Source organism: Phyllostomus discolor, chromosome 11 (assembly GCF_004126475.2).
Source record: "Phyllostomus discolor isolate MPI-MPIP mPhyDis1 chromosome 11, mPhyDis1.pri.v3, whole genome shotgun sequence".
Taxonomy (NCBI): Eukaryota; Metazoa; Chordata; class Mammalia; order Chiroptera; family Phyllostomidae; genus Phyllostomus; species Phyllostomus discolor.
This window is the reverse complement of record NC_040913.2, coordinates 53,118,243-53,139,208: the sequence shown is the minus strand read 5'-3', so window position 1 is coordinate 53,139,208 and position 20,966 is coordinate 53,118,243. Positions and strand designations below refer to the sequence as shown.

General features: G+C 38.7%; 1 protein-coding gene across 23 annotated transcripts in view; it reads left to right on the top strand.

Annotated features, from left to right (window-relative positions):
• The window catches only part of DOCK9 (dedicator of cytokinesis 9), a 340,452-nt gene that overhangs the window by 133,313 nt on the left and 186,173 nt on the right, over window positions 1-20,966 (top strand). For all 23 annotated transcript variants that reach the window (XM_036011395.1, XM_036011405.1, XM_036011400.1 and 20 more), the window contains exon 2: window positions 2,784-2,900. In XM_036011395.1, the coding sequence (XP_035867288.1) occupies window positions 2,784-2,900 (117 nt within the window). The remainder of the gene's footprint in view (window positions 1-2,783; window positions 2,901-20,966) is intronic.

Sequence of the window (20,966 nt, the reverse complement as noted above, 5' to 3'; positions counted from 1 at the left end):
AAAAATCCATCTGTGGGTCTTGGGCCTCCTATACTCTCCAGCTGAGCCTGTCTCCATCTTCTACCACATAACCCTCTATGAGCAGCATTCCTTGGAGTTCACTGCTTGGTCCTCTCTCCTCCAGAATCTTAGATCCTGCTGCTTTTGTGGAGTTTGTGTAAAGGGAGTGAGTCTAAAGTACTTCTCTGTATGCCTGGAGTCCCCCTATTGTTGCTCTTTCCAGTCCTTCCTGACACAAACTTTATCAATACTCCTCAATTCAGTTTATAATGTATGCATCTATTTATGTTTATTTTGGCCTCAGTTCCTGAATTCCAGTGTCATCTCTATATATTCTTACACAGTTTCCTCCATCTTTGGCTTTTTGTTTTTTCTTCTTTGTGAATGCCCCTACCATTGTTGCCTGTTTTATTTCATATGTTCCTGAAGGGTGCAGAAAAGTTTTTGTGAACAGATTCATAAAATTTAATGTACATGAACACTAAAAAAGATAAAATCTGAGATCACTGTCATGCAAGCAATACATTTAATAATAATAATAGCAGTATTTATTATGTGTTTCCAGTTTGCCAGGCTCCGCCAAGCATTTTACCCACAGTAACTCAGTGGAGCCCGGTAACAGCTGCACATAACTGCACAGCTCAGCTTTTTTCATGACTTTACTACATTAAATTTGATCAATATGTGGATATCTATGGCCCTTTCTGGGCAGTTCTGTGTTTTGTGAGCAATGAAACTTAGAATTTTGGGGGGTGCCTTGTTTAAGAACAATGGTTCAAAGTTATCAATAGAAAATAAGGTACACAAATGAATATTTGGAATTTGAGAAGAAATCACAACAAAGTACGAATTTTAAAAAGTTAACTCAAACCATAAATGTCAGTGATACAGGAGAAACAGTACATGTCAATCAATAACCTCTTAACACAACTCAGTAATACTTTCCTCACCACATTTTTTGGATTCATACTATGATCACCTCTTCATATGATCTTAATTTTGTATTGCCATTTTGTATCATAAGGGTAGATTATTTAATCTTTTCTGTAGCATGATTAGTTAAAATTTGTATTAATCACAGTTTAGAAGTTTTTTTCTATCTTCAGATCATTAGGTAACGTCACATAAATTTTTAGGATTGGAAAAACTTCAATCAGGTTTCTTTCATATAAGAACTGTATGATTTGGGGGCATTCTCAGTTTGTGCAATAACTTATCTCAAATGCCCCCAGGTAGTTCCAGGGCCACACACCTTGGGTTTCTCTGTATTGCAATATAGCCAGCCCCTCATGCTGCACCTTCATGTCAAGAGTCATTACACTGGGAGGACTGACACAGCAGGTGTATTCCTACAAATCTTCCACTTACATGCCAGTGGCCAGAAGACCGTCATATGACTGCACCTAACCATGGGGAGGCTGGGAAATGCAGTCCAGCTGTACTTGGAAGGAAAAGAGACAGATTTGGGGAACATGTAACAGCCTCAGTCACAACATCCAATTTAGGTGCCACATAGTAGATGTCGTATTATATATATATATATATATCTATATATATCTATATATCTATCTTATATTGTCATTTTAATATATATAAAACTTGTTCATATTATGGATATTAGATGTTTCTTTTTTTTTTTAAAGATTTTATTTATTTTATTTTTAGAGAGGGAAGGGAGGGAGGGAGAGAGAGAAAGAGAGAGACAGAGAGAGAAACATCAATGTGTGGTTGCTGGGGGTTATGGCCTGCAACCCAGGAATGTACCCTGGCTGGGAATCAAACCTGGGACACTTTGGTTCCCAGCCCACGCTCAATCCACTGAGCTATGCCAGCCAGGGCTGATATTAGATGTTTCTTAATTAATATTTTCAAAAAATAATCTTGCTCTGTATGTGTGCATACCTATTTTAACACTTGGCATACTGTGCTATAGTTAGTTGAATGTGTATCTATATCTCCGATGTAGCCCAATTAGTGCCTTGAAGGGGAACGTGATCAGTAACACCATGGCAAAAACCTGTTCCCAGTAAGAGGTTTTCACTGGGAAGAGTAATTTCTGGAATAACTTGAAAAAGCATATTATCTCTTTTCTTTCTCCACTTGCTTGTTGCCTCCTTACTCTTCTTGGTGTATGGTAGGAATGGCCATCACTAACCCCTGTGAGGTGCACCCACAATTCCTGGTTTAAGTAGTACTTTTTTCCTCCCCCTGCTTGTCTGGCTTTTCTGTTGAAATATTTACAATCTAAGTTGTAAATATTTCAGTATAGGCAGGGATATTTTGAGACTTAGAGATGCGTTCCACAGTCTTATCTGAAATAGTGAGCCCTGTGGATGCTTTAAGCCCTGAGCAGAGAAAGGGTGGACATGGCTGGAACCAGTGTGGGCATCCAGGCTTCACTGTCAGATCATAGCTGGAGCCCTAAGTGGGCAGCTCTGGCAGAGCCTAAGGCTTGAAGTGGGTACTGATCTAGCCAGGGGTGACTCAAGTTGCACCTGCAAGTTCCACCAGAATCCCTAACCTCCTTTGTGCTTAAATAACTGAGCAGGCATGACTGAATGTAGACAGAATGCCATGAAGTATCTTCTTTTGCTTTGAAAACAACTTTTATATCTTGTTTCTGATTCTTCCTGGTAGCAAAACTAACACACTCTAAATTGTATATTGTAGAAAAGCTGGAGAATACGAACACATGTAGAGCAGAATTTATGTAAAGTTCTCTAATCTTAAGAATTTGCATGTATCTATAAGAATGTTTCAAATGCTTGTCTTTCACCTTCCAGGCAAAGCCAAAGCTGATTGAGCCACTTGACTATGAAAATGTCATCGTCCAGAAGAAGACACAGATCTTGAATGATTGTTTAAGGGAGATGCTACTCTTCCCTTATGATGACTTTCAGGTAGATAACTTTTAAGTTTCTGTAAATAGAACCATGTGGCTGATCTTTATAGTTATTTCCTGTATATTGATTTATTGTTTGTTTGTTTGTTTAAGTATTTTAAAGAGATGAAAAGATGATATTAGTTGATGGAAAAGTTATGTCATTGTATTCTTCAGGCATTCTTTCATGAGTTGATTTTTAAAAAAATGGTATTTTTGCATATATATGCAAATATGAATATATGAATATATATGTTGTATATGTATGTATGCAAAAATAGGCGTATAGCTTATATAACTTTTTTCCAAGTGTGTGTGTGTGTTTTATCTTGAATACAAGTGCCATTCTCTAGGCTGATTTAACTAAGGACACAAGTACCTCCTATATCTTGTGAGATTTGTTTGAAAAGGAATTTAGGGTTTAACATAGGGTTTTTTCCCCATGTGCCTTAGAGCCTTAAGGCTGAGACTTGCTGGGAAGCAGTGGAGGATTTTGTCATATATCTTTTTAGGAGACGGCCATGAGAGAGGCTTTGAACTGTGTGTGGGCTCACAGAGAAGTGTTTGGAGGTAACTAGGTGTGTCCTGATGCCTACCTTTCTGGTGCAATGTCAGGTGCTGTTTTTTTGGAGCTCAGTCGCTGCCAGCAGAAAACTCAGCATAGCTCCTGCTTTGAGTGGCACTCTAGGTGGTTGCTCAAAGCCTTTCAGATTATGGCCTGTGGCTGAGTGACTCACAGGAACTTTGAGGCAAGTGAGGAGTGGGATGAACATCCTTCCTTTCAGAACTCCATACAGTGGTGTGTGTTCCTGGTAATCTAAAGTTATCTCGGTCAGTTTGGAGGTTCTGGTTATTTCCCTCGCTCTCCTAGAACCTAATCTTGGCACTTCTTTCTTGTTTACCTCAGTGCTTCTCTACCTGATGTTGTTATCGTCCAAGTCCTGTCTTCTGTGAATTGAGCTGCCTCATTTTTAAAAAACTTCATTGATTCTTTGTTTTTTAATTTAAAAAGTATTATATGCTTGTAAACAAACAAGCCAACAGGCACTATTGAAATACTGGGATAGCCAAAAAGTCCCTTTAGTTTTTTCTGTAAAAGAAAAGATACATTTTTAACTTTCACTAATAATTTTATTGATTTGGATATTTTGAGTAGGTCGGCTATCTCCTGCTATTGACTTCTAGTGGGTAGAGGCCAGGGGTGCTGCTAAAAATCTTCCAGTGCATAAGACAACCCCACAGCAAAGAATTGTTTCACCACAATGTCAATAATACCAAGAAATTTTACAAACCACTTTTGACATGTTCAATCAGTCACAGCATCTTCTCCATACAGTGCATAAATCTTTTATTGCATTGCAGTTGTGCTTGTACCTTTCTTGAAATAATAAAGCATAATGTGCCAAAAATGTTGCCTATCTTCTTCCATCTTCAGTCTTAAAATGGCTGCACAGAAGTTCACCATTTCTGATGTTTTTTAAAAAATGCATGCTGATATGGCAGGTGTCACAATACAAAATTGTTTTGAATGAAGTTATAGACAACTAAGCACTATTAGATCCATCATAGGGAAAAAATTAAATGAACTTTTAGGCCAGCCCAATACTTGACATTAAAGCCTCCCCCACTATGTTCTGTTCTACTCCTAGAACATAACCTACTATATATTCATTCCTGTGCATACTGAATTGTCTTCAGAAGCTTCCATTTTAATTACAATTGTTAAATTATGTTCCTTAATGTTTTCTTTTCTCGCCAAATTTAAGAGACTTCAGTTTACCACAAGGCTGAGAATTTTCACAAATGTTTACTTTTTCTAACTTATTAGAGGTACATACGTAGAAAATTTTTGTTCTGTAGTTCTTTCCTGAAAAGTAAGGGTTGCTGTGGAATTGAAATTGACCATAAGTGTGCTGCTGCTGCCAAATTGCGTTCCATTGATGGCTTCAAATCATGTCTCAAAATACGATGCTTTGATTGCATGAATAGAATACCCAGATAATGGAAAAATAAATGGAAACCTCAGAATGATGCCTGTTGCCTGTGATTTTGGCAAAAAGTTAACATGAGAAGTTAATCAGACAACTACAAATTTAATCCATGTTGACATATTTTTCCTGTAGTGTGCTTGGAGAAGCTAAAGGTTATGTCAAGTTTCTCTGAGCAAAGTAAGTATTCTTCTTGAGATAATTAGACTAACAAAGTTATTTCAAGTTTTGCAATAGAATGCAAAGTTGAATTTCTAGCCCTAACATAAAGTTGCTTAAGAAGCAAACAAACCAAAGAAACAAGATATAGTTAATTTAGTTTTTTTCTTTTGTTATCCCAGAAACAGGGAATTGAGATGTTTAAGCAGTTGTAAAATCAAATGATTGAAACTGGGAAAAACTCCTTTGTTGTTTTTGCTTATAACTACCTCTCTGAGGATACCAGGCACAAATTTTCTAGGAAAGGCGAAGAACCCACTAACATTTTGCTGGACAAGACTGAACAAGCAAGTGTTATTTTTTGTTTTGGGAAATTTTTTTCAAAGAATAAGGAGCTTGAATTTCATTTTTGATCCCCATCTCAGTAACTGTGATGTCACCATTTAAGTTTGGATGTTGTTCTTGTTATTTTGGAGACTCACACTTTCTAATCAAATAAGGCCATTTACACTGTGCTTTCTTGCCAGTTTGTCTTGGTGATTTCAATAACTGTCTAGTTAGTTGAATAAGCAAAATGTCTTTGCAGTGTCACAGATTCCCTCTGTCCCTGCTTTTTCAGGAAGTATAGGAATGGAATTACTGTTGTATTATTAGAGGCAGAGGAAGCAAATTAGATTAGGGGAATGTATTTTATTTAAGATGTAAAAAAAGATAGCAAGTTGGCTAGCAAATGGGTCATATAGTGAGCAAAATGTATGCTGGGAGTTTACTTGCAATACCGAAATTACTAGCTAAACAATATTAGTTAACTATTAAAATAAGAGAAGCTTATGTGAAGTTCTGTCAAACAGATTCTGAATGACAATTTAGTAAAATATATGTGTGGATAGTGACAATACTTTTGTACAGTTCTTCAGTAGGACATATATTGACATTGGTTAGCTCCTAAGAATGTCTAAATGTTATCTGAAAATGAGTGTTATTGCGAGACTTGTTTGTGCGATGTACTTGCCTAAGGGTGGAGAAGAAAATAAAACCTGAGAGACATGAAGTAAATGTGGATTTTAAAAAACAAAAGAACAATTCTTAGCCCTCAGAATATTTATGGATTAATGTTTTATATGCCATGGCCAGAGACGGGTCTGTCATGGCTAACATAGCCCTTACTAGCCTGCTATACTTCTCTTTTTAGGATTGGACCCTGGTACTTCGGGGTCTGCTCTGTTCTTTCTCCATCTTGGCTTCGTGATTCTCTTTGTGAACAAAATTTTTCTCTTCTTTTCCATCCTGTTAGAACCAGTTCACCATCTGAGGCCACTTTAATCCCACCGTGATTTTATCCCCATTCTCTTATTTCCTCTGATGCTTATGGTCTTACGCTGTGTATACATTAATACCAAAGTACATTGGGCTTTTCACTAATGGCTTCTTGTGCTTTTTGTGTTCAAGTGTCTCCACCGTGCTGTGGCCACAAAAAAGACTCAGACACAGGGTTTGTGCCTGTGCAGCCTCCTACCTGCCCATCCACATCATGTCTGCACACTCAGTACTAGAGTTAGGTACTTTTAGCTTCATTTAAAATTAGTAAAACTGAGTTCTGGCCAAGATGGACATGTAGGTAGAAACACTTTGCTCCCTCGCAAAACCAAAAGAAGGATAACAACAAATTTAAAAAGAAAAAACAACCAGAACTGCCAGAATATCAAACTACATGGAAGTTCAATAACTAAGGAGTTAAAGAAACATTTATCCAGACTGGCAGGAGGGGCAGAGATGGGCAGGCAGGGCAGAGTGGATGTGTGGGAAGGCGGGGACTGGTTGACAGGGCCATCCCACATTCATTCGAGGATAAGCCAGGAGGAATAAATGGAGAGCGAGGCAGATTGTGAAACCCAGGGTTCCAGCGTGGGGAAATGAAAGACTTAAAACCTCTGGCTGTAAAACCTGTGGGGGTTGCGGTGCTGGGAGAAATACCCAGTTTCACAGGAGAGTCCTTTGGAGAGACCCACAGGGTCCTAGAATGTACACAAACCTACCCACCTGGGAATCATCACCTAAAAGGACACAATCCACTTGTGGAAGGAGAGGGAAGTGACTGAAAGTGGGGTGAGAGCCCAGCAAGTGGCATTGTTCCCTCTCTGACCCCTCCCCTATATACAGCACCATAACACAGGAACATGGGTTGCTCTACCCTGGTGAATACCTAAGACTCCGCCCCTTATAATGTAACATGTGGGTGAGACAAAGAAATATGACCCAAATGAAAGAACAGATCAAAACTCCAGAAAAAGAACTAAGCAATGAGGAGATAGATGACCTATCTGATGCAGAGCTCAAAACACTGGATGCTCACAGCAATGATTGAGTTCAGTTGCAAAATGAGGGAAGAAATGAAGAGTGTACAAAGTGAAATAAAGGAAAATATACAGGAATATGAAGAAAGGAAAATGGGACTCAAACGATTTGGAACAAAAAGAAATAAACATCCAACTGGAACAGAATGAAGAAACAAGAATTTAAAAAAATGAGGAAAGGCTTAGGAACCTCTGGGACAACTTAAATGCTCAAACATCTGAATCATAGGGTACCAGGAGGAGAAGAGGAAGAGCAAGAAATGGAAAACTTATTTGAAAAAGTAAGGGGGAACTTCCCCAATCTGGCAAAGGAAATAGACGTCCAGGAAGCCCAGACAGTCCCAAAGAAATTGGACCCAAGGAAGCACACACCAAGATACATCATAATTAAGTTACCCAATATTAAAGATAAGGAGAGAATCTGAAAAGCAGCAAGAGAAAAGGAGACAGTTACCTACAAAGGAGTTCCCATAAGGCTATTAGCTGATTTCTCAAAAGAAATCTTATAGGCAAGAAGAGGCTAGAAAGAAGTATTTGAAGTCCTGAAAGGCAAGGACCTACATCCAAGATGATGCTGTCCAGCAAAGCTATCATTTAGAATGGAAGGGCAGATAAAGTGCTTCCCAGAGAAGGTCAAGGTAAAGGAGTTCATCATCACCAAGCCTTTATCATATGAAATTGTTAAAGGGGCTTATCTAAGAAAAAGAAGGTGATAAAAAATATAAACAGTAAAATGATAACAAACTCACAGCTATCAAAACTGAACCTAAAAAACAAAACCTAAGGAAACAAGTAGAACAGGAACAGAATCACAGAAATTGAGATCATATGGAGGATTATCAGTTGGGGGCAGGGAGAATGAGGAGGGAAGGTACAGGGAATAAGAAGCATAAATGGGTACAAAATAGACAGGGTGAGGATAAGAATAGTATAGGAAATGGAGAAACCAAAGAATTTATATGTACAGCCCATGGACATGAACTAAGTGGGTGGGAGAATGCTGGGGGTGGAGGGTTGCAGGGAGGAGGGAGATAAAGGGTAGAAAAAAATTTTGACAACTGTAATAACAATAAAATATACATTAAAATTAGTAAAATTGCTGTGACCATTAGGTAGTTTTCTTTGATGCTGGAAGTAAGTATGAGTACCATTGAGCACATTTGGAAGTGCCAGTGACTAAATTCATAAAATGTTTTGCCTGATAGATGATTTAGTTTGGTGAAAGTTAGGTAATTTCTGAAATAAAAGAATGAAGTAGAAACAGAGTCATAAAAAGCATACACTTTCTGGTGGCTAACAAACATTTATTCTGAGAACAAACTTTTTCATGGGTAAATTGTAGTTAAATGTTACTGGGCAGTTAGAAATGATAACTATTATGATTAAAGTGTTTTAGAACTATAAGTTGATTTGTTGCTTAAGAAATGACAAATTTATGTATAACTGAAAGTAATGCCCAGGAATCCTCTCTTTCCTATCAGAGAGCCATAGAATTTGGTATGGGTCTGGCCATTGATTTTCAATCATCATTCTCCTTTAAGAGAAGTCTTTTACCAGATGCTGTTGCTGCCAGTGACATTCTTAACCGTTGCCATCAATTCACTGAATCTACAGCTGGCTTTTTGAGCTCTTTATATTTTGACTTGTAATACAGCTTATAATGTTTGTGTAGTTATGTAAAGTAATGGAATATAAAGAAGGTAGCAAATATTTTAAAAAGGATGTTGGGAAGCAATTTACACCATTTATATTTTACAAATATTAGAATTTGGTGTGTGATATGAACTTACAAGGAATAGAGTTGGTATGGAAGGAGTAAAAGAACATGTTGTATCCCACTTCTAGAGATATATTCAAAAGATTTAAAAGTAGGGACTCAAAGAGATATTTATATGCCTGTGTTCATAGCAGCATTATTCACAATAGCCAAAATGTGAAAACAACCCAAGTGTTCATTGGTGCATGAATGGATAACCAGATGTGGTGTATCCTCACAATGTGATACTATACAGCCTTAAAAAGGCAGGAAATTCTGATACATACCACAACATGAATAAACCTTGATCTCATTATGGTAAATGAAATAAGTAAAAAAAACCCAAATATTGTATGATTCCACTTGTGAGAGGTAACTAGGGTAGTCAAATTCATAGACAGAAAAAGTAGAATGGTGATTGCTGGGGGGTGGTGGGGAGTTTTTGTTTCATGGGTTCAGAGTTTAAGTTTTACAAGATGAAAAGAGTTCTGGAGATGGATGGTGGTAATGTAGCACAACAATGATAATGCCACTGAACCTGTACACTTAAAAATGACTAAGATGGTGAATTTTGTTGTATAGATATTTTAGCACAATTTTTTTTTAAAGAGCATATTATAGGAATTCTGTGCTACATTGGTGTGATATTGTTGTCATCCTTAAAGCTGCATGGGACGTTAGGGTGAGGAGTGATTTCTCAGGTGCTCCTTCTACTGATATATAAAATCTTCATTCAAGGACATTTTTTCATTGCTTTTTAGAGAGAGAGGAGGGGAGTCGGGGGAGGGAGGGAGGGAGGGGGTGGGGGGGAGAGGGAGAGGGAGAGAGAGAGAGAGAGAGAGAGAGATTGAGAGAGAGAATGAATGAGAATCGGTTGCCAGGAACTGAACCCACAGCCTAGGTATGTGCCCTGACAAGGTATGGAACCTGCAGCCTTTTGGTTTATGGGATGATGTCAGACCAGCTGAGGAAAGACAGGAGCACAAAGCAAAGATTATTAATAATTGGCAATTTTAGAAATTTTCACTTTTGAAAATGTTTAGATACAGGAGAATCCTGGTGTTCATGGTATTGTATAGAAAAATGTGGTTAATCCATTTCCCTTTAAATAACATCCTGATTTTTATTTTTCTTCTGTTTCTTTTCCTCTTCTACTTACATGAGACTGATAATGATCTACAAACAACTGACCTGAAAAGGAAGCCAGGCCCTGCTATTTATAAAGGATCTGGAAGTCCCTGATCTCATTTCCCATCTATTTTTTTTTTAAGAATTTTTTTATAGGGTTTTGTCCTCACTTTTTACAATATGATGTCAAAAACCAATCTCAATACTTTATTTTGAGCTTTTTACTGAAAAGTGTTCTTTTGATAAATTCCTTGAAATTTTTATCAGTCCGAAGTCAGTGGCCAACATGTACTTTCCGTGAACATTGTGGCTCTGGGATACTCGTGTCTAGGATTTTACCTTCCTGAAAAACCCGGGTAAAGAATAGTTCTGAATTGACATTGGCCAGAACTTTAGGAGATGAGTATTTTAATTCTAGTTCAAGTATAATAGCTTTTACAGGAAACAGTGACAGATCATTCTTTTATAATCAAACCTGCCTTAAAAAGAAAAATTTTTCAGATAGCACTGAGCAGCTGAATTGAAGAGTGTATTTATTTAGCTTATAGTTTGTGGTTATACTACTTGTACAAAGGGCTCAGCCTTGTGAGATGCCTAACAGTATAAATAAATGATAGGGTTTCTGCTTTCAAGTTGCTTAAAACTTAGGAGAGGAGATAATTAATATTAGTAATAAGAATATGACCAATATCATGGCAGAAATGGAGTCCTATGGAAATTTATTAAGTTTGAGATAGTGGGACATTCAGTTGCTAGGAGTCCTTTAAGTATTGGAAATGCAGAAGTCTGCTGTAAGAGAGAAGCCAAGGCTCATGTCAGACAGTGGCCAAAAAGGTTAAGAGTATGAGGGTGCTTATGGGGACAGGATGTTGGGAAGTACCTTCATTTATGAAGGAGGGAGTGGGGAAGCAGAGATAGAAAGTAAAGAAAGAACCAGGAAGCCCAGGGATCCTGGAAGGCAGCAAGAGCAATTTGAGGAAGGCAGGCAGACAGCAGAGTTGTGTGCTCTTGGCTTATTAGGTGGGGAGAAAAATCGTGAGAGTAGGTAACTAGGATGTCTTTGCCAATTAAGATATTTTCTAGGCAGGGCTGAAGAAGTGAGTAAGTATTAGACAGAGGTTCATATTAAATAGGAGACAGAAGGAATCATTTGACTCAACAACAAGAAGTGGTTTTTCTCAGGATCAGGGAAATGAAAGAATGGGCTAAGGAGGGAAGTCCAGGCATAAGGAAGAGATTGAAGATGTAAGATACTGCATTTTGCCATGTGTAATGCTCACTTTTTTTGCCCAGATTTTTGAGGGAAAATAAGGATGTGCCTTATACATGGGTAGTACTAATTCTATATCTACATAAATGTTTTTAATTCTTTTATGACCAAAAACGTGTGTGTGCATTATTCATGGGAGTGCATTATACATGGCAAATAGATATTATGGGAATGTGTTTTGAAGCAAGGAACTTTAGCGGTCTGATGGGATGGACTTAAAGGTCTTTGGGGGAAAAATTCAGGAAGAAGAGACAGGACTATCTCAACACTACAAAGAGAGGACTGGATATTAAGAAATTTAGAGGTGAATTGGGCTCAGTTGAGCCCAGGTGAAGTACAGCTTGGGGGAGAGTAAGGGAAGTTCGGAAAGCAGGCTATGGGGAATAGTAGGGAGTGTGTAACAGTAGGAATTATCAAATAGCATTCCACTGCTGTGACTGTGGCCACAGCCTTTACCCTTTCTTGACTTGGTTAATGTAAAAGCCTCCTATCAAACCTTCTGTGTCCTGTTTTAACAGAGTAGTCAGAGTGGTTGTTTAAGAAATTTAAACGGTCAGATGACATCACTCCTGTGTTTGGGGCCCCTCAGGGAAGGCCTTACCATGGCCTGACGGGCCCTATGATTCTGTCTACCCACTACATCTCTGTCTCCCCACTCTCCCTGCTGCAGCCACAATGGCCTCGTGGAGGGGAAGGGACTCCTTTTATCACTCCTGCCTTAGGATCTTTTCTCTCCCTGTTCCCTCTGCCTGGCATATTCTTTACCTAGCTGTCTCTCACCTATAAACCTTTACCAGATCTTACCTTCTCAGTGAGGCCCTTGCTACAGCCATACCCTACAACCCCCTTTGGCATTCCTGGCCCTCCTTACCTTGTTTTGTTTCATTTTTTTTCTCACTGTATCATTGACTGCAAACATACTTACTTACATCTTTATTGTTTGTTCATGTGAACTCCATATGGCTACAGGAAGAATTAAATCAAGATGGTATCTTATGACAGAGATAGCTTAAGCTTGTGGAGATTTATTTATGAGGGGGGACTCCCCCACAAAATGAAATTATTTGCTGGAGATTGGGCCCCTAAACAGGCTTCCCTGCTAGGTGAGTGTTCTAGGAACCCATCTGTATCAGCGTAGTAGCTAGTATTGTTGTGAGAGGCTGTGTTTGGCTTCAGTGAATTTTTTTGAAGACTCAGTGGGTTTGGTTTGCCCATTTCCTGATGGGTGATTTATGAGGGCACCTGCCCACACCATCCTGAGTGTTCAGCTGTTTTTGACCAGAAATGGCATGACCCCTATACCCCACCCTCCCTATTCAGCTGATCTCACCCTAAGCCACTTTTTGTTTTGTTTGTTTCCCTGGATGAAAAAAGTCCTCAAAGGGAAACATTTTGCGGATGTGGAGGAGGTGAAACAAAAAACAATAGAAGCACCAAAAGGCATCAGTATTGACAAGTTCAAAAACTTGTGGGCAGTGGGAAGAAGTCTTGACAGGTGTTTTGGACCAAATGGAGAGTACTTTGAAGATGACTGAAGTTTAAACATGTAAGAATAAATACACATTTTTAAATAAAGTCATTTTGGGGGGGCATCACCCCTCGTATATCTGTAGCATTCATTATCATTCTTTATTATAACATATTTGTAACTATGACTTTAATTTCTCCCTAAATAGAAAAGAAAATGTATATGAGTAGCAAACCATAGTTTTTTTTGAAAATTCATTTGTATTTGCCAAAGTTCCTACAAGAAGTTTTTATTTGTGGTAGGCATTTAACATATATTGAAGAAATGGATAGATTTGGGATCTTGGCACCAGCTGCTTTTAAGGTTGTAAGAGCATATCTCAAGGTGGCAAATAAGGGAGTAGAAGAGAGGAAGATATAATTTGTAGACATGCAAAAACAGAGAACAAAAGTCCTTAAGAAAAATAAAATTCAGGTTGTGGCTTCAGAATTATGAGATGCCATTTAAAATATTATCAGGCACAAAATCTTTATGGGTCCTATAACCTGAAAGGGCCCTGCTGTGTCCATACCTCTGCTTTTTTTCTACCAAAGTTGCTTGGCAGAGCCTGTATACTGCAAAGAGTGTCCTGCAGTATGCAGCCTTGTATCAGCAGCACCTTGAGTATGTACATGAGATTCAGAGGGTACAAATGAAATTCAGCTAAGTCCCCTGATGTCATAAGTCTTTGAATCAGAAATTCCCCATCTGCTTAGCATTTTATCAGCAAAGCATAATCTCTGCTCTGCTGTGTTTAAAATTTGTAAATGTATATGACATTTTAGGAAACAGAACATTATGCAGTTACAAAAGCTCCCTGATATCTCACCAGTTGCTGAAACACTGTCTCATTTGGAACCTCAAGTGATCTCATAACTAAATAGAACAATCTCCATTTTAAAATCCCAACTGCCCATTCTCTCAGCAGACATTTACGTTGTGCCAGATGGGTGTTGGAGAAGCAAAGATGAATAGTATAATGGGAGGTTCTCAAGTCTAATAGGAGATACAGGAAAGTTTTTGAGTAATTTCAGTAGAATGACATATGCTAACAGAGGGCAGTGTGCTGCAGGAGCCCTGAGGTTGGTATAAGCAGCTCTGCAGCCAGGCAGAGGGGTCTGTGCATTAGGGAGAAGTTCCACATGTGCTGGAGGGTTGGAGAAGGATAGGAGAAGAGTCAAAAAATATCAATATGGCTGATCTTGGAAGGTCTTAGGTCATGCGGAGGAGTATGGACTTTGTTCTTGTAGTAGTGAAGAGTCATTGAAAGACTTTAATCTGGGGCATGATGCTATCAGATCAAAGTTTCAGAAAGATGGCTGGCAGCTATGTAGAGAATGGATAAGAGGCATAGTAGAAGGAAGGTGGACATACCAGTTAGGGAGGGTGCTGCACTGTGGTTCATACAAGAGCATCCTCATTCTGTGTGTTGTCATGGGGATGTATAGCAAGGAAAGTCATTGACCTCACAGAGTGATGCTGTTGAAGGAACAGAGAAAAACAGTTAAAGATGGAAGCGTAGGGACCATGCAGGAGCCTAGTGAATAGAAGCTGTTAGAAAGAGGTAGAGAAATGTCCATTTCCCTGGGCATAATCAAAGCTCTACCATTGAAATATTTTAATTAGTTCCTTGGGAGTTATTTTTTGTTAGATTCCTCCAAAAACCTGAATGGACTTCCTTCTTCAGATCCTTGTCTTTTTCCATGCTTTGTCTATTTTCTTAATTATTAGTGAATTAAACATTGAAAATGGAATTGTCTGATCTTAACAGAACATGTGGGCTGTGAAGACATGATCTCTCAATGAGACATGGGGAACACCTTATGAGGATTGCAGTTTCCAGCCTAGTTTGGGATTGAATCCTCTCAAAAGCCAGTCGTTTGCTCTGAAACAAATGCATGTGCCAGATATTTGGAAAGGCTTCCTTATTGCTGTGCTCAGTAAGTCACAACAAAGTTCCCAGAGTGTATAATAGTAATGTGTAATACTGCCCTGGATATAAAACGTTTAATGTATGGACAAATGCAGCCAAGGGGGATATCCAGCAGACATCAAAGGGACCTAACCCCCCAGACACAGGAGGCATCTGCAGTTTGGCTCAGACCTAGAGATGAAAGGAAGGAGGTGTGAGGAGCCATCAGTCTAAGAGGGAGTAGTTGAAATCTGAGATAACTTTAAAACATTGAAGCAAACACTTTCGACTTGGCCCAGTTGAGCACAGTAAAAATTCAACTCAAGGCTTAATTTTTAGTGAGGAGATGGGCCAGACCTGAGGGAAGCCCACCAGAGAGCTCCCAGTCTTACTTAGACCATTTGGCCTTTCATCTCTGGTGGCATCCATTTCCTTCCCTCCCTTCACTGAGCTCTGGGCCCCTCCTATCCCCACTGCAAGGTTTCCCTTCTCCTGGCAGATCAGAGGACTTTGTCTCTGACAGATGCATCAAGCTCTCAAAGATTTGAAGGGATAATTCTATTAAATAAATTGAAAAGACACAAAAACAAACATAACTACAGATGCTTTATATGGAATTACAAACAGGAGAGGTTGACTGCTAAGTCAAGATGGTCTGTATTTTAGCCTAAGAGTAGATTGGAGTTGACCAGGCTCTAACATCTGGTGGGCCTCGTTGTCCAGCGTGTCAGTGGAATGGCTCTTGGGCCTTTTTCTCTGACTTTAGGCTGCCTGTACCTTAGAGGTAAGACAGCAGGTACCTAGGAAATTTCTGTTTGCTCTGTTTGTTCTGTGGCCATGTGGCTTCTAATCTGTTAGGAGAGACCCCTCTTTGTTCATCTAACTTAGGTGCTCTGTTTCAGACACCCTAGGGGCCATCTCTTCCTCTTTCTAAGTCTGTACTCCCTGTGATGTTTGTTTTTCAGTCTTAGGCAAGACATTCCCAGCCCTGTGCTCCTTTGGATAGGACAGGTGAGGAGACAGTTTGTGGTAGATACACACAGTTGGCTCAAGTTGCAGCCCATCCACTTGTCTGGAATATTGTCTTCAGCTAATTGTTCCATGTGGTCCCAGGAGAAGGGTGGGCCATTGTTTCAGTCTCTTAATTAAAACCCTATAAAATGAGATATTTTAAGTACCCTGTGGATATGCATACTTCCCACCAGGAATTAAGAGGGCTGTGTTTTATAGTTTCATGCCCATTGTAAAATGATTAGTAAAAAATTCAATGCCATACGAGTTGAGAGGGTTAGAAAAATAAAGAAATGATAACACAAAAGCATGTCTTTGTCAATATTCATGCCTCTATTTATTTAAATCCATGTAGTGAATCTTCCCTTCTTTTAATCTGACAATTCCTTTTATTTAAAAAAATAAATCAAAGGGGACTATAAATAAAAGGAGATAGAGGATTAATTTTTTTTCTGGATGTCTTTTTTGTTTTAGTGTCTCACTAAGCAATTCATAACACTCACATAAACCATTTGAGAAAGACAGACTTAGAATTCCATGTTCACAATTGTGGAATTTTTAAACCACAAAGGAAACCTGGAAATCCTAAAAAACTCTTTACTTTATGGATGTGGAAAGTTAAAACGTTCCCCCAAGATCATACAGCTAATTAGAGGCTGAGCTCAGATTAAAACTTAGCTCAGATGGGGCTCTCAATTCAAACCCCTTTCCACTGTCACTTAAATTTTTTTGTAGGAAGTTTAATTAAATTATGTGTTTCACATTGCTTGTGATTTGAAACACAAGCTTCTCTGTATCTCAGCCTCAGTGGGTCAGAGTAGCATGTTGGCCAGCACTGATGGGAGGAAGACAGAGCCCTGATCAGGTTGGGGTCAGGAATTTTGATAGTAGAGAGGGATTCCAAGTTGAAGCTGAAGAAACGGGGTTGCAGCAGGTTATCAGGGAAGAGAAATGAGTGATGAAGAAGAGGGGCAGGAAATGCCAGGAAGCCCCAGACTTGGTTTCAGTTGAAGAGACCTGCTACCTCTGTATTTTCCCTTCAGATGGCCCATGACTCTGCCTCCCTGGGCTAAGTATCCAGATGTGGCTCATAGCCAATCAAATGATCTCAGTTTTTGGAGACAGTCATTTGAACCAAGAGAAAATAAAATTTTTTTAAGTAGAAAAAGGATCTATTTAAAATTTTTTATTTCAAGCTAGAGTTGCAAATCATTGTAAATTTTACTCTTTATATTCCAGTCCAGGGGACAACTCTGTACTTCTTCAACCCATTCCATTGCAGGGGAAAAGTCCCATACGGCCTTACTTGGGTCTCTGAGGTGTTTGCGCGTCATTATATAAGCCCTGTGGGCGAGGACTTAACTCATTTCTTTTTCTTTTTTAGCAGTCCAGTTTCCCTTTCAATTACTCCTGTAATTTTTTGGAACGCCTTATAAAACTCCTACCCATACTTGGCCAAGGCAATTAAGGATTTCTGTGTGCCAAAGACTATCAGTGTTTAACCTAAATAATTATACTGACTAAAAATAGACTATTTTTTGTGCTGTCAGATTTATATCTCAATGGTTGTCTGAGATGCTAGCTATGATTAGATTTAATTTTCAAGTCTTATCTCACACTTCATAATGTGAAATGTTCTTCCCTTTGCAAATACAGAAAGGTACTTAGTCAGAAGCTACTAAGCTTTCTTAGTAGAACAGAAATAGTTTATTTCCAAACATAAAAATGAGACTGATATTCTCTGAATGCCCAACTTTGATATTGATTTATATAAAGTGGACACAGACACATCTTTTAGCAGGAATATGATTTTAATGGATAGAAAAGTAGAAAAAATACTACAACCATGAAAAAAAATTATGATAATTTTTAGAAGGGCTTTAATGTTCACAGAGTATATATCTCCTGGTATTGATTTGGACTCTGTAATAAGCCAGTCAAATAAAACTACAGAAATTTAATGAGAATTGATTTGGCATACACCTGACTATTACCCAAATGTGATTTTCAACACATAAAATCTATGGAGAAGTTAAAATAGAGCATTCACTTATACTGTGACCTTCCCCGTCAGTTTTCAAAATGGACTAGAGAACTTTTGTAATAGAAAAAAAAATGCAAGTAATGGATGATTATTGGTAGGTTCCTAGTTCTATCTCAATTGTCTATTTTATTTATTCATTTATTAAGTATTTGGCACAGAGATATTGTACAAGATCCTGCCCTCAAAGGCATACACAATCTGGTAGGGCAAAGAAGGACATACCTGCAGGAGACTTTTGGATAATGGAATCAGGGATTGACAAGCTATCAGACAGAGCCTCATGGGTCATGGTTTATAAGGTCATCAAGGTCTCCACTTTCCAAGTCCAGAGACTGGGTTTGGTCAATATAATCACAGTTATTTGGGCTTAGGGGAGCTGACTTGTAGTAGCTAGCCCTACAAGAGAATAAACCAGAATACCGTTTAAAAATGTGCATTCAAGAAAGAAAGAAGGAGCTCCTACCCTTTGTGACAGCATGGATGGAGCTGGAGACCATTATGCTAAGTGAAATAAGCCAGGCGGTGAGGGACAAATACCATATGATCTCACCTTTAACTGGAACCTAATCAACAAAACAAAAAAGCAAGCAAAATATAACCAGAGACATTGAAATTAAGAACAATCTGACAATAATCAGAGGGGAAGTGGGAGGGGATAATAGAGGGAAGCGTTTTCAGGAACAACTATAAAGGACACAAGGACAAAACCAAAGTGGGGTGGAAGCAAGGGAGGACGGTGGGCATGGCTGGGGTGGGGTGGGGCAGATCACTGTAATTGAACAACCATAAAATAATAAAAAAAAGAAAATGGAAAGAAAGTGCACACAATAAAGTTGGAAATTTCAAAAATAAAAAATAAATAAAAATAAAAATGTGCATTCAAAACTAGAATAAGCAGATCAGGATACATTCACTGTTCTCTCTCTCTCTAATTAGCAAAGTCTAAATGGGGATCACATTATAAACAAGTGGATTTTTGAGGCTGGACTCAGAGCAAAGGCAATGATTTGGAAGACCTCTATAACTGGTGGTGTTAAATGGTGACTTCTCATTGGTGCTAAGTCCAGAAGTCCCCCAGTGAGTCGCAACCCGACAGATCCCAGCCTTTCCTTTTAAAGATACTGAGAAAAGCACTCTGGTCATGCAAACCCTTTTCTTTCTGTTGGCCCATTTTTCCCCCACATGAATTAAAACCACTGATTAGCCTGTGTGTTGGTGTAGTTTTAGTGTTGTTTAATTCAAATTTAATTAGAGTTTTAGGAATTTTTCCCTTTGAATGTAAGGTCTGTCCAGAAAAAGGGCCAGCCATTATTAATATAATGAGAACAATTTGTGAGACATTAGTGTAACCTGGCAGCCAAGGAGAGTGGAATTCCAGTCAGAATGAGCATATGTAAACAATGATGATGACTTCACTGTACTAGTTACTGGGGTCATTAGAAGCCATTGAGTGAAGATGTATACTGTGTGGCCATCACATTCAAAATGACTGAGTGAGTAGAGCAATGAATCTGCATCAAATTTTGTGTTAAGCTTGAACATTCCTCCGTGGAAACTATATGGATAATTCAGAAGGCTGCAGCTATGGACAACTAGTGATTGGCAGCTTCATCATGACAGTATCCCACTCCAGTATCACAGCTTGTGCAGAGATTTTGGTGAAACACCAAAACTGCACAAGAGTTTTGGTGAAACCCACATAACTCCAGCCCCTTACAGCTGATATCTGGGGGCCTGTGACTTCTGGCTTTTCCCCAAACTAAAATCACATTTGAAAGGGAAGAGATTTCAGACCATCAATGAGATTCAGGAAAATACAGCGAGGCAGCTGATAGTGCCTAGGAAAACTGTGTGCAGTCTCAAGGTGCCTACTTTGAAGTGGACTAAGATGTCATTGTCCTATGTACAATGTTTCTTGTATCTTCTTTAATAAAGGTTTTGTTTTCTTTTTTTGATAGCACGTGGCTGGATACCTTCTGGGCAGACCTCATAGAACATATTTTCAGTTATAGCATTTAATAGGTGTGTTTCTTTCAAGAGTTAATCTCATTCATTAAGTCTTGATTTTGGTCTTTTAACTTCCCAAGGGTATGCTTATCTCCAGGTTTCAAGTGTATTCAGTACAAGTACTGAACACACTTTTAGTAATCTTGTACAATTTAGTTTAAGCATCTTTGCCTCAGCATATGACTTTCTGATGTCCCCTCTTTCTCCCTGTTGGATTTAGACTCCCCTACTCTTTCCTCTCATACCAGCCTGTGTGTATTTTATTCTCGCATATCCTACTGTAGTACTTATCACACTCTAACAAATTATTTCCTCACCTTCCTGTCATCAGAGAGTAAACTCTACATTTTATTTTTTAAAAGTATATTTTATTGATTATGCTTTTACAGTTGTGCCATGTTTTTTCTCCCCTTTATGCCCCTCTGCCCTGCACTGCCCTTGCCCCCCCAGCGTTCCTCCCCTCAGTTCATTTCCGTGGGTCATACATATAAGTACTTTGGCTTCTCCATTTACTATGCTATTCGTAACCTCTCCCTGTCTATTTTGTACCTACCATTTATGCTTCTTATTCCCTGTACCTTTCCCCCACATTCTCCTCTTCCCACTTTCCTGCTGATAACCCTCCATGTGATCTCCATTTCTGTGATTCTGTTCCTGTTCTAGCTGTTTGCTTAGTTTTTTGTTTTTTAGGTTCAGTTGTTGATAGTTATGAGTTTGTTGTTATTTTGCTGCTCATAGTTTTGATCATCTTCTTTATCTTAGATAAGTCCCTTTAACATTACATATGATAAAGGCATGGTGATGATGAACTCCTTTAACTTGACCTTCTCTGGGAAGCACTTTATCTGCCCTTCCATTCTAAATGATAACTTTGCTGCATAGAATCATTTTGGATGTAGGTCCTTGCCTTTCATGCTTTGGAATACTTGTATCCAGCCCCTTATATGCC